At 41.8% G+C, this 15,654-nt stretch overlaps 1 protein-coding gene across 4 annotated transcripts in view; it reads left to right on the top strand.

Moving 5' to 3' along the window:
* The window catches only part of LOC126295101 (peroxisomal carnitine O-octanoyltransferase), a 166,259-nt gene that overhangs the window by 15,823 nt on the left and 134,782 nt on the right, over positions 1-15,654 (top strand). For 2 of the 4 annotated variants that reach the window (XM_049987357.1, XM_049987356.1), the window contains exon 2: positions 10,151-10,379. In XM_049987357.1, the coding sequence (XP_049843314.1) occupies positions 10,168-10,379 (212 nt within the window). In that variant the 5' untranslated portion in view covers positions 10,151-10,167. Of the gene's footprint in view, positions 1-10,150; positions 10,416-15,654 lie in introns of all 4 variants that reach the window. The other 2 variants (XM_049987354.1, XM_049987355.1) reach the window with 1 other exon arrangement.

The following is a 15,654-nucleotide window of genomic DNA, read 5'->3' as shown; positions in this document are numbered from 1 at the left end:
TGAACAAATAAAGCGAGTTGTGTCTCACACGATCGCTGTTTCCAGAATCCATGTTGATTCCTGCAGAGTAGATTCTGGGTTTCCAAAAACGACATGATACTTGAGCAAAAAACATGTTCTAAAATTCTACAACAGATCGACGTCAGAGATATAGGTATATAGTTTTGCGCATCTGCTCGACGACCCTTCTTGAAGACTGGGACTGCCTGTGCTCTTTTCCAATCATTTGAAACCTTCCGTTCCTCTAGAGTCTTGCGGTACACGGCTGTTAGAAGGGGGGCAAGTTCTTTCGCGTACTCTGTGTAGAATCGAATTGGTATCCCGTCAGGTCCAGTGGACTTTCCTCTGTTGAGTGATACCAGTTGCTTTTCTATTCCTTGGACACTTATTTCGATGTCAGCCATTTTTTCATTTGTGTGAGGATTTAGAGAAGGAACTGCAGTGTGGTCTTCCTCTGTGAAACAGCTTTGGAAAAAGGTGTTTAGTATTTCAGCTTTACGCGTGTCATCCTCTGTTTCAATGCCATCATCATCCCAGAGTGTCTGGATATGCTGTTTCGAGCCACTTACTGGTTTATCGTAAGACCAGAACTTCCTAGGATTTTCTGTCAAGTTGGTACGTAGAATTTTACTTTCGAATTCACTGAACACTTCACGCACAGCCCTCCTTAAGCTAACTTTGACATCGTTTAGCTTCTGTTTGTCGGAGAGGTTTTGGCTGCATTTAAACTTGGAGTGAAGCTCTCTTTGCTTTCACAGTAGTTTCCTAACTTTGTTGTTGTACCACGGTGGGTTTTTCCCGTCCCTCACAGTTTTACTCTGCACGTACCTGTCTAAAATGCATTTTACAATTGCCTTGAACTTTTTCCATAAACACTCAACATTGTCAGTGTCGGAACAGAAATTTTCGTTTTGATCTGTTAGGTAGTTTGAAATCAGCCTTCTATTACTCTTGCTAAACAGATATACCTTCCTCCCTTTTTTTATATTCCTATTAACTTTCATATTCAGGGATGCTGCAATGGCCTTATGATCACTGATTCCCTGTTCTCCACATACAGAGTCGAAAAGTTCGGGTCTGTTTGTTACGGTGAGTTGCTACCTATCCTCATTAGTATTGATTCTCAGAGTATTTGCACAAGTTATCTGTCGTGTGGGTGATCACCGCAGTCTCATTTCGTCCCTACGGTGTCTGTGATGTGAATAACTGCCCGCAGGAGAGGCCTTCTGCAACAGGCCAAAACCACAGGCTGTTTCTGCAGTTATGTATAACGGATTGGGCCGGGCGATCTGAAGCCCTTAGTTTCCCACTAATGTGTCGTCTCTGCCTGTCGGATCTAGTCTCAGCAATCTGCCCACAGACTGGGTCTGTCTGTGTGTGGCGTAATGTGGCAGATTTTCGTGGTTTATCCACGGACCCAGGACTGTGGTGCTCTTCCACAGACCTAAGGCCGCAGGCGATGGATTTCAGAAATTGTAACTGTCTCGCCGCAAGTACGAGTACATTGTACAGTGCGGCATTTTATAGACATTTTATTTATTCTAGTACATTCTTGGCATTTTGTAAGTAGTTTATACAGGGTGCATCAAAAAAATGTATACACACTTTGAAGCGTCATAGAAAATTTATTTCCCATTCTCCAATGTTAAATTTGTGGAAATGGAAAGCTTGAAGTCCAATTGGAAAAACTAATGTACTTTGCAAATGTGATTAATGTTCAAACTGGGTGGCCTTCAGCATCAATTCATTTCTGAGTACAAGTCACCACCGATTCTGTACATCGTACCAAAGTGTCCGATGTGATTTCTGCGCACACCGCCTGAATCTCATTCCGAAGCGTGTCCAGGTTACGTGGTTTACGTTTGTACAGCTCACCTTTTACTGCCCCCCATAAGAAGAAATCCAGTGGCGTGAGGTCTGGAGAGCGTGCAGGAAACTCGATTGGTCCCCTGCGTCCTATTCACTGGCCTGGCACATTGTGATCCAGGTATGCTCGCACATCCCTACGATAGCGCGGTGGGGCACCACCTTGTCGGAAATAACTCACCGTTACCATATAATGCATGATTGGCAGGGAATATGGAGTCGGCAAGCATTGTTAGGTACGTTTCTCCAGTAACAGTACCTTCAAAGCGGAAAGGCCCAATGAATCCCCTTGCAGACAAACCACACCATACATTTGCACCAGGCAAATTCACAGGCTTTTCAACTGTAATGTGAGGATTATCTTCAGCCCAGTACACACAATTATGCCTATTGACAGTTCCATTGAGTCTGAATTGGGCTTCATCCGACCATATTATGCTACCCATAAATCCCGGTTCACTTCTCACCATCTCCTGAACCCTTTCACAAAAATCTAACCTTTGATCTGGATCGTCGTCACTTAGCTGTTGCACCAGCCTTGGAATGTACACATGAAACCTGCCTTTCTTCAGAATGCGTAGAACACTACTAGCACTTACATTGCTCTCACGTGCCGCTTGCCTTGAAGATTTTTGAGGTGAACGCTGAAACAGTTCCGAGACCGCAGTTGTGGAATCGTCACTTGTAGCTGTACGAGGTCATTCTGATCGGTCTTTATGCACATCACATACTGTTCCACGAATTTCGAATTTGTCTCATAGACGTGTAATTGTTAACCTTGAAGGTGGTTCTGTACCAGACTCTCTTCTCCACTGTCTTCAAACCGCAGCTACATTCTCAAACTTCCAGTACCACTTAATTATCTGCTTCCGCACTTCAGAGCTCAATCGCACGTCTGCCATGTTGCAGTTACTTCCTTCCCACTGCTGCCACCTGTTGAAGAAACACAACATTACTTTCTCACAGATATTTAACCGTGTAGAACGGGAAATAAATTGTGTATGACAGTTCAAAGTGTGTATACATTTTTTTGATGCACCCTGTATATTAGAAAGTATGAACGATAAGAAGAATAAAATCATGTACTCCTCTGATTCTTGAAAGAAAAATCACGCAATACCTGTAGAATAATAGAGATAATACAGTGAGGAATAACCGACAGTAACAAACATAGTAGAACCAACATTTTATTGGTGGTCACATACATTATTGGTTTACACAACTCTTCCCCAACTTATACATTTCTTTCGAGAGGCCTACTTTTTTCTAAGGCTGTCTCTTAAAGCAGTGAAGGTATTTTAAATCTGTCTTGCGACTCCAACAAAATGCGTATTTTTGCACCAAATGTGTTTCGCTTTATTGAAATAAAATAACTTCAGTGGTTTTAACGAAACATATATACCATTTGCCTTGCTTTCTCCATTTAAAAACAGTTCATTACAAAAGATGCTAATGTCATACTTAAGATTTTTGCTCAACATTTAGAAACACAGAAATCCTTACATATTTTTGTCAACTTATGTCTTTACTTACCCTTGAGATCTCAAAATTTGTCTGGGAAAAATGCTAAAACTTGTCAGGAAATCGGGGAGATATCAGGGAATTTCACTTGTTGAAACTTGTGGCAACCCTGACACTAAAAAAGACAAGGAAATCGTATAAACTTAATCCATATACTGTTGGAATAATAAACTCTCACTATACTGCGTATTGATATTGATCTCATGCCAGATAAATTAAATCAACTAAACTAGAAAGGAACATGATACTTTGTGAATATACTAAATAACACCTGCTGTTTGTATGCTGTTGAAAGCTTAATAGTTACCTACATTTTTAACTACAGAGTTTATGCTACACTGATACTACCCACATTCTGTTAACTGTTATTATTGGTTTCTGCTGACTTAAGCTATCTTCATATTTAGCCCTAAACTGGAGCATCTTTGCCTGTAGGATGTTCTCTGTCCCAGTCAAACAAATTGGAATTACAACTTCCTTTGACTCGATGTGTAGTTTTCAAGGTATTTCAGTGTCTTCAGCTGGAGTGAACACATGTATGTATGTAATAGAGAGAAACATTCCACACGGGAAAAATATATCTAAAAACAAAGTTGATGTGACTTACCAAACAAAAGCGCTGGCAGGTCGATAGATACACAAACAAACACAAACATACACACAGGTTTGTGTTTGTGTATCTATCGACCTGCCAGCGCTTTTGTTTGGTAAGTCACATCAACTTTGTTTTTAGATATATGTATGTATGTAGATATAAATTTACGTTGAGACAAAACCATATTAAAAAACATGGAAAACTGACGACACTTGCTGTTGGAGGCCAAGGTACAGGATGTGCTCATCCTATCCATCTCGGACCATTCGGCGCATTGGATGTCATCTTACATCAACAGCAGAATGGGTCAGTTCCACATCATACATGTACAGCATTTTCCAACTATGATATATATGAAATTTAAGCCCAAGTAGATGAAATTTATTGAAAAGTTTACATTTCAAACACATTTTTTTTCCACCAAGTGCAATATCATATACTGAAGCCATTGTCAGTTCTTATCCACAAATTTGGTCATCTAGCAAAAAGCTCATTTGTCTGCCCATGTTTACTTGAATGAGTCTCCTTCTGTCAGTGTTTACCTTATTAATTTACGCTACTCCCTGTTGATTAAAAAGAAGTTTGTCCAATTTGTCAATACAGGATAAGTTAATTTCATTATACTGTGTTTGGAATATAAATCAGGATGTAAGTGTTACATTGAAATTTGACTGATATAAATCTTCCTTGTAAATCGTCAGAAGGTCTGTTAGTTTACTTGTCCTGCTGATTGTGTTCCTTGGTAGCCTACCCCTTCTCAAAGTTCATTCATTGATTGCAAGGCTTTTGAAGTGATTTTTAAAACAATCACTGACAACATCACAGGAATAGATTTTCAGTGATGTGTGCATAACACTATCAATCAAGATTTTGATCTGTAGGCTGTTAATGTTCATAAGATTCGTACATCAGATCAGTGAAATTGCATACAACTTTCATTACTAGTATAGGTTGCCACAGAGCTTTAAAAGATGAGTATTGGTTGCTAACTGAGTACATGAACAAACAATTACAAGGTATAGAGTACAGATTTATAGATTTAAGTGTCAGGAAGCAGTTTCTGAAAGTATTTGTATGGAGTGTAGCCATGTATGGGAATGAAACATGGACGATAAATAGTTTGGACAAGAAGAGAATAGAAGCTTTCGAAATATGGTGCTACAGAAGAATGCTGAAGATTAGATGGGTAGATGACATAACTAATGAGGAAGTATTGAATAGTATTGGGGAGAAGAGAAGTTTGTGGCACAAGTTGACTAGAAGAAGGGACCAGTTGGTAGGTCCTGTTCTGAGGCATCGAGGAATCACCAACTTAGCATTGGAGGGCAGCGTGGAGGGTAAAAATCGTAGAGGGAGACCAAGACATGAATACACAAAGCAGATTCAGAAGGGTGTAGGCTGCAGTAGGTACTGGGAGATGAAGAAGCTTTGCACAGGATAGAGTAGCATGGAGAACTGTATCAAACCAGTCTCAGGACTGAAGACAACAACAACAACAACAACAACAGAGTGGTCATGGTTTTTGAGTGCTAGCTGCTGATTGACTGTGAGTTTATCGACGACACCTTTGAGAAGATGATGTATTTAGGGCAGTTATCATAAAGTGTTAAAATAGCATGCTAATAAATTTTATATAGTAACACAAAAGATAGGAAAAGCATGGAGTACGAGAGTGGTTTGGAAAGTTCTCGGAACGGAATAGAAAAAAGTACTTACATCACTGAGTTGTTTTTTATTTTTCATTGTAGTCTCCTTGTAGATTAACGCGCTTGGTTCAATGATGTTCCAGTGTCTTGATCCCATCTCGAAATTGAGTTGTCTCCAGGCCTGCAAAATATTTGTCAACTCCCGCTATCAGTTCTTTGTTTGAAGTGAATCTTCATCCATGAAGAACAATTTTCAGTTTTGGGGAGAGCTGGAAGTCTGACGGAGCCATATCAGCTGAATAAGGTGGCTGTGGCAACGATTCATACTTTAGTTTGTGTAATTCTGCCATGGCGATGGCACATGTGTGCAGGTGCGCACTGTCTTGATGGAAGATGACTTTCTTCCTTGCGAAACCTGGCCGTTTTTCCCATATCATTTGTTGTAATTTGTCCAGGAGGTTAGAATAATATTCTCCAGTAATTGTTTGCCCACTGGCGAGATAATCTACAAACAGAATCCCCTTCGCATCCAGAACACTGATACCGTGGCCTTTCCCACTGGAGGAATAGTCTTTGCTTTCTTTGATGGTGGAGATGTTTCCATTGTTTTGACTGTTGTAGTAGTGCACTCAAGTTTCACCTGTGGTCACAAACTGGCACAAAAAATCTTGTTCTTTTCTCCTAAAATGAGCCAAATATGGTTCCGATGTGTCCATTCTCACGCGTTTTGGATCCACCATCAAGAGTCGCTGCACGCATTTTGCAAATAATTTTTTTTCATTTCTAATACTTCAGTGAAAATGTGATAGCCTTTCAGATGACATCTGTCAAGTGTGTGGAATTTCAAGTTTTTTCTCTTGGCGATCCTCTGTGACCGATTTGTGCTCTTTTGCAGTGATTTCTGGAGTTGTGACACATCTCTGTCGACCACTGTGTGGATCATCATCTAAGCTCTTCCGACCAAATGTAAATTCATTTGTCCCTTGGCAACAGTTGATACCTTGCTTTATGATGTACTTACTCGCTGCTTGAATCTAATTAATTTTTTTTTTGCCATCATCGCAAATCACTATGCAGGAACGACAATAGAGCCACTTCACCACCGCAGCACTCTTACAAGAGCACTGACGTGGCACGTGTTTACAGGCAACAGTCTGGTGAATATCACGTGAACAACCTGTTGCGATAGCACTGACCTCTCGTTGTGATTCCAGGAACTTTTCGGACTACACTTGTACAAATATGCATAAGGCAGGGATGCTGTTTTGGTTAACATTTCATTTAATATACTCAGAAAAGTGTAAATTGTCATTCTATTTTATGGAGTGGAAGTTGGATTGTGTGCTGGGAGAGCGAGGTGGCGCAGTGGCTAGCGCACTTGACTCGCATTCGGGAGGACGACGGTTCAATCCTGTGTCCGGCCATCCAAATTTAGGTTTTCCGTGATTTCCCTAAATCACTCTAGGCAAATGCCGGGATCGTTCCTTTGAAAGGGCACGGCCGACTTTTCTTCCCTGTCCTTCCCTAATCTGATGAGACTGATGACCTCACTGTCTCGTCTTCTCCCAGAAACAACCCAAACCTATTAGACTGCTAAGACTTGTCTAAGAACACTGATTTTGTAATTGAAATATTTCTTAAATCAAGATAACAACGAATATAGAAATTTTTGACAATATAATTTAACTGCTTAGATAGAAAATCTACTCTCCAAGTGGCAGCAGGACAACACAGGTACATAAGTAAGATTTTATGTATGCAAGATTTTGGAGCCAGTGGTTCCTCATTCAGGCAGAAGTGTTGAAGGGGAAGGAAGAGGGGTGAGTAGAGAGGGCTGGAGAGATCTAGGAAGAGGGACAGAGTTCAGAAAAGTCACCCAGAACCCCGGGTCAGGGGAGACTCAATGGATGGTCTAGCAATACCACCACGTGCAAAGTAGGTTATAAATCAGATTAATAATGTTGCTCACACAGCATATGTTCGCTTTATCGGGCAACAACAAAGTTATGACCTGGGGTGGTATTGTCAGAATGGAAATAATGAAGTCACTGTAAAGAAGTCATTAATTTTGGCACTTATCTTGAATGGATTTCCACGTAGATTTTGTCGAAGTCGTTATGGCTCATCTTGTTGGTTCTAGGGTGACTCCACTTTGACTGCTAGAAGGTCCACATCTGTGTTTTAAGAGATATTTGAAGACCTAACAAATGCGTTTTTCAGGAAATTCTTAATGATCAAACAATCCCAGATCAGAACAACGGTATGGTAGAAATAATTTTTGACTTGGTGTTCACGATCCACATTTTTATTAAATTTTTGTAAATTCACATATACTTCTTCTTAATTGTCACATCATCAAGAAAAGAGTTTTGTATCATTCTTCATATATTTAATTTCCACTTTAACCAAACACAAGATTTGACTGTTCTTTTACAAAGCGAAATAACAACTTAACTTCTGCAAAGTGAAACAAAGACCGCTCTGTGCGCATTCGTGCCAAAATGGTTACGAGTAAGTCAGAGATTGTGACAGTCTCAAAGAAATGAATACGCACGAGAACCATATCACTGTAATATATCGGTACATCGGAGTACATATACATTAATAAACCCTTTCATGTACCAGGAGCGGAGGTGGCAAGTGTATGAATTAACTTCAACTTCCATTTTGCATAGCAATATTAATTTATTTACAATTTCTCTCTCTGAGCAACAGAACATTGAACTCAAACTTCAACTTGTACACTTTGTGATTAAAGTATCCGGGCACATAGCTGAAAATGACTTAAAAGTTCGTGACACCCTCCATCGGTAATGCAGGAATTCAATATGACGACGGCCCTCCCTTAGTCTTGATGACAGCTTCCACTCTCACAGGCATACATTCAGTCAGGTACTGGAAGGTTTCTTGGGGAATGGCAGCCCATTCTTCACGGAGTGCTGCACTGAAGAGACTTATCGATGTTGGTCGGTGAGGCCTGGTAGGAAGTCGGCATTCCAAAACATCCCAAAGGTGTTCTGCAGGACTCTGTGCAGGCCAGTCCATTACAGGGATGTTACTGTTGTGTAACCACACCGCCACAGGCCGTGAATTACGAACAGGTGCTCGATCGTGTTGAAAGATGCAGTCGCCATCCCCGAATTGCGCTCCAATAGTGGAAAGCAAAAAAATGCTTAAAATATCAATGTAGACCTGTGCTGTGATAGTGCCACGCAAAACAACAAGGAGTACAGGCCCCCTGCATGCAAAACACAACCACACCGTAACACCATCACCACCGAATTTTACTGTTGGCATTACACACACTGCCAGATGACGTTCAAAGGGCATTCACCATACCCGCACCCTGTCATCGTATCACCACATTGTGTACTGCGATTCGTCACTCCACACAACGTTTTTCGACTGTTCAGTCGTTCAATGTTGACGCTCCTTACACAAATCGAGGCGTCATTTGGCATTTACCGGCATGATGTGTGGCTTTTGAGCAGCAGCTCGACCACGAAATCAAGTTTTCTCACCTCCCGCCTAACTATCATAGTACTTGCAGTGGGTCCTGATGCAGTTTGGAATTACTGTGTGACAATCTGGATAGATTTCTGCCTATTACACACTATGGCCCTCTTCAGCTGTCGGTGGTCTCTCTCAGTCAACAGACGAAGTCGGCCTGTACGCTTCAGTGCTGTACGTGTCCCTTCGTGTTTCCACTTCACTATCACATTGAAAACAGTGGACATAGGGATCAAAAGTATCATTAATGTCAATACTAAAATTAAGTCTACAACCACAGAAAACACAAGGTCCATCGACAAGTGCAGTAGCAGCAACACTCTTCACTGGTATGCAGTTCTTCTTGTCGCCAGCTGTTGGGGCTCGATGTTCTCGATGGTTTTATAAACTGTCTGTTTAGAACGGCGACGAATTCTCCTGTAAGGAGTGTGGAAATCTCACATACAGATGTACGACACAGGTGACACCCAGTCACCTGACCACGTTCGGCGTCTATGAGTTCTGTAGAGCATCCCATTCTGCTCTGTCACGATGTCTAATGAGTACTGAGGTCGCTGATACGGAGTACCTGGCAGTAGGTGGCGGCACAGTGCATCCAATACGAAAAATGTTTTTGGGGGTGCCCGGACACTTTGATCACATAGTGTACGTTATTACACTTCTGTTCAAAAATATGAAGGTAAAAGAATGATATTGGTTGTAAGTCCTTTGCACGCTCATTACAAGAATATGTATTTATAGTTTCTAATTTTATAAAATGAAATAATTATTGGAAATATTTTAATTTTGCATTGTGATTGTAAAAGCTAAGTTTAAACAGATTATTAGCAGCTAGATTGAAGGTGACAGGATCATGGACATAATTGTTATTTATACAAACATTATTTCAAAAATAAATCGATAATGATATGTCCGAGTTTCACATACAAAGGTGACAAAATGAACAGATCGATACCGTATTGCAGCGTACCATAAAGAAAATCACACAGTTGAGTTTCATTACGCATTGCAGAGGGGAGCACTGGCACAATGGGGACGTGGAGCAGCAAGGGCAGCAGTGGAGGCGGCGCGGCCGCCGTGGGGGAGGCTGTGGGGCCGCTGTCCGCCAGAGCGACGTTGCCGCTGACTGCGGGCGTGCGCGCACTGTACGTCGTGCCGGAGGGGAGCGGCCAGAAGACGTTCGGGCAGGACGAGTCGCTGCCGCCGCTGCCCCTGCCGTCTCTGGAGCACACCGTGGAGAGGTCAGCGTCGGCACGAGGTTGCTTTAGATGTGTGTGGTAACTGACACCACTTCAGTCATCACTAAACTGCCAATACCAGATATCAACTTCATACTTCAATGTGTGCCGACCTTGGGAAAGATCAGATTGGATTCCGTAAAAATATTCTAACACATGAGACAATACTAACCGTACAACTTACCTTAGAGGACAGATTAAAGACAGGAAAACCTACGTTTCTAGCATTTGTAGACTTAGAGAAAGCTTTTGACAATGTTGGCTGGAATACTCTCTTTCAAATTCTGAACGTGGCAGGGGTAACATACAGGGAGCGAAAGGCTATTTACAATTTGTACAGAAAACAGATGGCAGTTATAAGAGTCGAGGAGCAGGAAAGGGAAGCAGTGGCTGGGAAGGGAGTATGACAGGGTTGTAGCCTCTCCATAATGTTATTCAATCTGAGCAAGCAGTAAAGGAAACAAAAGAAAAATTCGGAGTAGGTATTAAAATCTGTGGAGGAGAAATAAAAGCTTTGAAGTTCGCCGATGGCATTGTAATTGTGTCAGAGACAGCAAAGGACTTGGAAGAGCAGTTGAACAGAATGCACAGTGCCTTGAAAGGAGGGGATAAAATGAACATCAACAAAAGCAAAACCAGGATCATGCAATGTGGTCGAATTAAGTCGGGTGATGCTGAGGGAGTTAGATTAGGGAATGAGACACTTAAAGTAGTAAAGGAGTTTTACTGCTTGGGGAGCAAAATAACTGATGGTGGTCGAAGTAGAGAGGATATAAAATGTAGACTGGCAATGGCAAGGAAAGCGTTTCTGAAGAAGAGAAATTTGTTCACATTGAGTATAGATTTAAGTGTCAGGAAGTCATTTCTGAAAGCATTTGTATGGAGTGTAGCCATGTACGGAAGTGAAACATGGGCGATAAATAGGTTGGACAGGAAGAGAATAGAGGCTTTCGAAATGTGGTGCTACAGAAGAATGCTGAAGATTATATGGGTAGGTCACATAACTAATGAGGAGGTATTGAATAGAATTGGGGAGAAGAGGAGTTTGTGGCACAACTTGACTAGAAGAAGGGATCGGTTGGTAGGGCATGTTCTGAGGCGTCAAGGGATCACCAATTTAGTATTGGAGGGCAGTGTGGAGGGTAAAAATTGTAGAGGGAGACCAAGAGATAAATACACTAAGCAGATTCAGAAGGATGTAGGTTGCAGTAGCTACTGGGAGATGAAGAAGCTTGCACAGGATAGAGCAGCATGGAGAGCTGCATCAAACCAGTCTCAGGACTGAAGGCCACAACAAAAACAATAACAAGAACAACAACAACGATTTTCGAAATGGAATGTACCATGCATTTAGCCCCAACAGCCTTTCTGTATTCGAAGTCTGGTAATTCCTACCCTGCAGCCATAATCACTCGAAAGCCTTTTGACATGGTTTGACCCGAGTAGAAATGACAAGTCTGCTGATGCACTGCCCTTTTATACCTTGTGTACACAATACTACCACCATCTGTATACGTGAATATTGCTGTCCCATGCCTTTTGTCACCTCAGTGTATTTCAGGAGATACTGTAGTTTCACTGTCCCATAAAATTACTGGCCTCATCATATTTCATATTGCGATTACATTTGAGGCAGCGTTTGGTAATTGTTGAGCATGTGTTGCTGATGTTCCTCGTTTTTCTCCTCAACTGTTCTAATGGACTGCTATGCTGCTTTCCTCCCTGCACCTGATGTTGATAGTTGTCCTGGATTAACCCATAATTTTTCCCATTTAGGATTCTTAAAATAAATCCAATTTTCATTGCCAGTATCAATTTGATGCAAAATTGATTTTCTTTCATGTCTTTGAAGCAAAAATTTGAGAAATGGTTTTTCGTTTTTCCATCTGTCTTTCATTCAATTCATGTGGCACCCATTTTCCACACTTTTGGATCTTTCTCATAGCTTTCAAACGGTCAGAAATTGTTTGTCGTGCAAAATTTAGCATTACTGCCATTTGCTTCTGACTCAAAGTATCATCTTCATCCAATATTGCTTGCAATTCGGCGTCTTCAAACTTTTTTGGTGGTCTGCCACGTTCTTCATTTCTTACATCTAAATCATTATTTCTGAACAGGTGAAACCATCTTTTGCATGCTGATTCTGATAGAGCACGATCACCGTACACCTCGACAAGCATTCGATTGGACTCTGCAGCACTTTTTTTAAAAAAAACTAATGCTCTCCGCAAATCATTACTTTCTGGTACAAAATTCGACAATGTTAACATGATGAAAACATATGATGATGATTGTTCCATGACTTGATGTATACTAAATATCTTTGACATACCGAGCGAGGTGGCGCAGTGGTTAGCACACTGGACTCGCATTCGGGAGGACGACGGTTCAATCCCGTCTCCGGCCGTCCTGATTTAGGTTTTCCGTGATTTCCCTAAATCGCTTCAGGCAAATGTCGGGATGGTTCCTTTGAAGGGCACGGCCGATTTCCTTCTCCATCCTTCCCTCACCCGAGCTGGCGCTCCGTCTCTAATGACCTCGTTGTCGACGGGACGTTAAACACTAATGTCCTCCTCCTCCTTTGACATATGTCATACCAACCAAACAGAAAAAAAATTAAGGCTCGTTCACAACAAATGTTCCCTATCGACACATTTGTATGTTAATGCTCATTTCATACCGGTACACCTGGTAAATGGTTGGTTGTAATATTGCAAAAAAAGATGTAGTGGGATGAGCGTGTGAAAAACGTGGTAGGATAGGCAAATAGTAGACTGCAATTTGTTGGCATAATTTTGGGGAAGTATTGGTCATCTGTAAAGGTGACTGCGTATTTGGATGCTGGTGCAACCTATTCTTGAATATTGCTTGAGTCTTTGGGATCCATAGGAGGTTGGACTGAAAGAGGACATCAAAGTAATTCAGAGACAGGATAGATTTGTTACCAGTATGTTTTTGCAACACATAAGTGTCGTGGAGGTGCTGTGGGAACTCGAATGGGAATCCCTGGAGCAACACTATTGAGAAACTTTAAAGGACTGGCCTTCGAAGCTGAGTGCCGAACGATTCTGCTGCCGCCAGGACACATCGCACGTAAGGACCGCAAATATAAGATACGAGAAATTAGGGCCCGTACGGAGGCAAATAGACTGTCATTTTTCCCTCACTCTATTTGCAAGTAGAACTGGAAAGGAAGTGGCAAGTAGTGGTATGTGGTTCAAAAATGGTTCAAATGGCTCTGAGCACTATGGGACTTAACATCTATGGTCATCCGTCCCCTAGAACTTAGAACTACTTAAACCTAACTAACCTAAGGACATCACACAACACCCAGCCATCACGAGGCAGAGAAAATCCCTGACCCCGCCGGGAATCGAACCCTGAAACCCGGGCACAGGAGTACGTGGTTCCCTCTGCCATGCACCATATGGTGTAGAGACTCAAAGCACCAACACATTGGAAACTTACGTGAGACGTGAAGCAAGCTGTGAAGGAGCGTTGCCATGTCTAACACTGTGGTATGGTGTTACAGCTACTGCTGGTGTGGTTTCCCAATGGTGAAGCGAAGTGTCCATTGACGTAATACATTGTGATAGGGCACAGAAGAGCCTCATAGCTCCTCTGTAGCTGTTGTTGTGATTGTCCCTGCATTACCTATCTCAGCTACATAATCTTTTCTACCTAGCAGTCACACACTCTTCCATCAAGAGATCAGTCACAGTGCCTTCTCGCTGAAAAATCAGGAGACATGCTTACTTATTGCCTCAGTTCAATGAGTAATAACTAGTGTTTCATGAGATATTTTTCTCTAAATGCCTGTTGTTGTTGTTGTGGTCTCCAGTCCTGAGACTGGTTTGATGCAGCTCTCCATGCTACTCTATCCTGTGCAAGCTTCTTCATCTCCCAGTACCTACTGCAACCTACATCCTCCTGAATCTGCTTAGTGTATTCATCTATTGGACTCCCTCTGCGATTTTTACCCTCCACCCTGCCCTCCAATACTAAATTGGTGATCCCTCGATGCCTCAGAAGATGCCCTACCAATTGATCCCTTCTTCTAGTCAAGTTGTTCCTCAAACTCCTCTTCTCCCCAATTCTGTTCAATACCTCCTCATTAGTTATGTGATCTACCCATCTAATCTTCAGTATTCTTCTGTAGCACCACATTTCAAAAGCTTCTATTCTCTTCTTGTCCAAACTATTTATCGTCCATGTTTCACTTCCATACATAGCTACACTCTGTACAAACATTCAGAAACGACTTCCTGACACTTAAATCTATACTCAATGTGAACAAATTTCTCTTCTTCATAAACGCTTTCCTTGCCATTGGCTGTCTACATTTTATATCCTTTCTACTTTGACCATCATCAGTTATTTTGCTCCACAAATAGCAAAACTCCTTTACTACTTTAAGTGCCTCATTTCCTAATCTAATTCCCTCAGCATCACCTGATTGAATTCGACTACATTCCATTATCCTCGTTTTGCTTTCGTTGATGTTCATCTTATATCCTCCTTTCAAGACACTATCCATTCCATTCAACTGCCCTTCTAAGTCCTTTGCTCTCTCTGACAGATACCTAGGGAGTTTAATAAAGTTAGCACTAGTGAGACACAAAAAATCTTTCTCTCTCTTCCCCCATCTGGGTAAGACAGATCATCCCCTTATTGCAGGTTCCTCACAGGAAATCCAAGGAGCCCTGGCTGTATTATTCCTGCAAAACATCTGGGTGCTTCCTGATGGCCATTTACCTCCTTTCTGGTGAGAATGCGCTGTAAAGTCAGACGTGTTTTGCTGTCGGTGCTGTTGCATGTCTGTGGTACATGATTTGAGCTTCTATTAGGTCAGAAAATAGTCACATGCAACCAAAATATTCAGTTAGCACCAGTGAGGCTGGATGAGGCAGAATGGAGGGTGGACAATATCTAGGTGACACACAACCTTCACACCCAACCTAGGCCTCAGGTTACGCCACACATCAGTCTGTCACCACAGCATACATTTCAAAAGATATTGTTGGTGTTCTGTTCTTTTCCTGTTTACATAAGTATGATATCATATGCCACAGTATCATCGTGTCACGGAACAGTGCCGACATTTGGTATCGGTAGATTCACTTAATACGGATACGAGGTTAACCTACCTGTAGATTAACATTTCTTCTTGGCAGTCACGCCACTGGATCTCTACCAATGCTAGCAGCATTGTCGCGATAAGATAAACCGCAATTGCAAGAGGCTACATTCCGACCTTTATCAAAGTCGGAAACGTGAT

This window comes from Schistocerca gregaria, chromosome 11 (genome assembly GCF_023897955.1).
Source record: "Schistocerca gregaria isolate iqSchGreg1 chromosome 11, iqSchGreg1.2, whole genome shotgun sequence".
NCBI lineage: Eukaryota > Metazoa > Arthropoda > Insecta > Orthoptera > Acrididae > Schistocerca > Schistocerca gregaria.
Note: the sequence above shows the minus strand (reverse complement) of the source record. Positions and strands in the feature narration are given on the sequence as shown.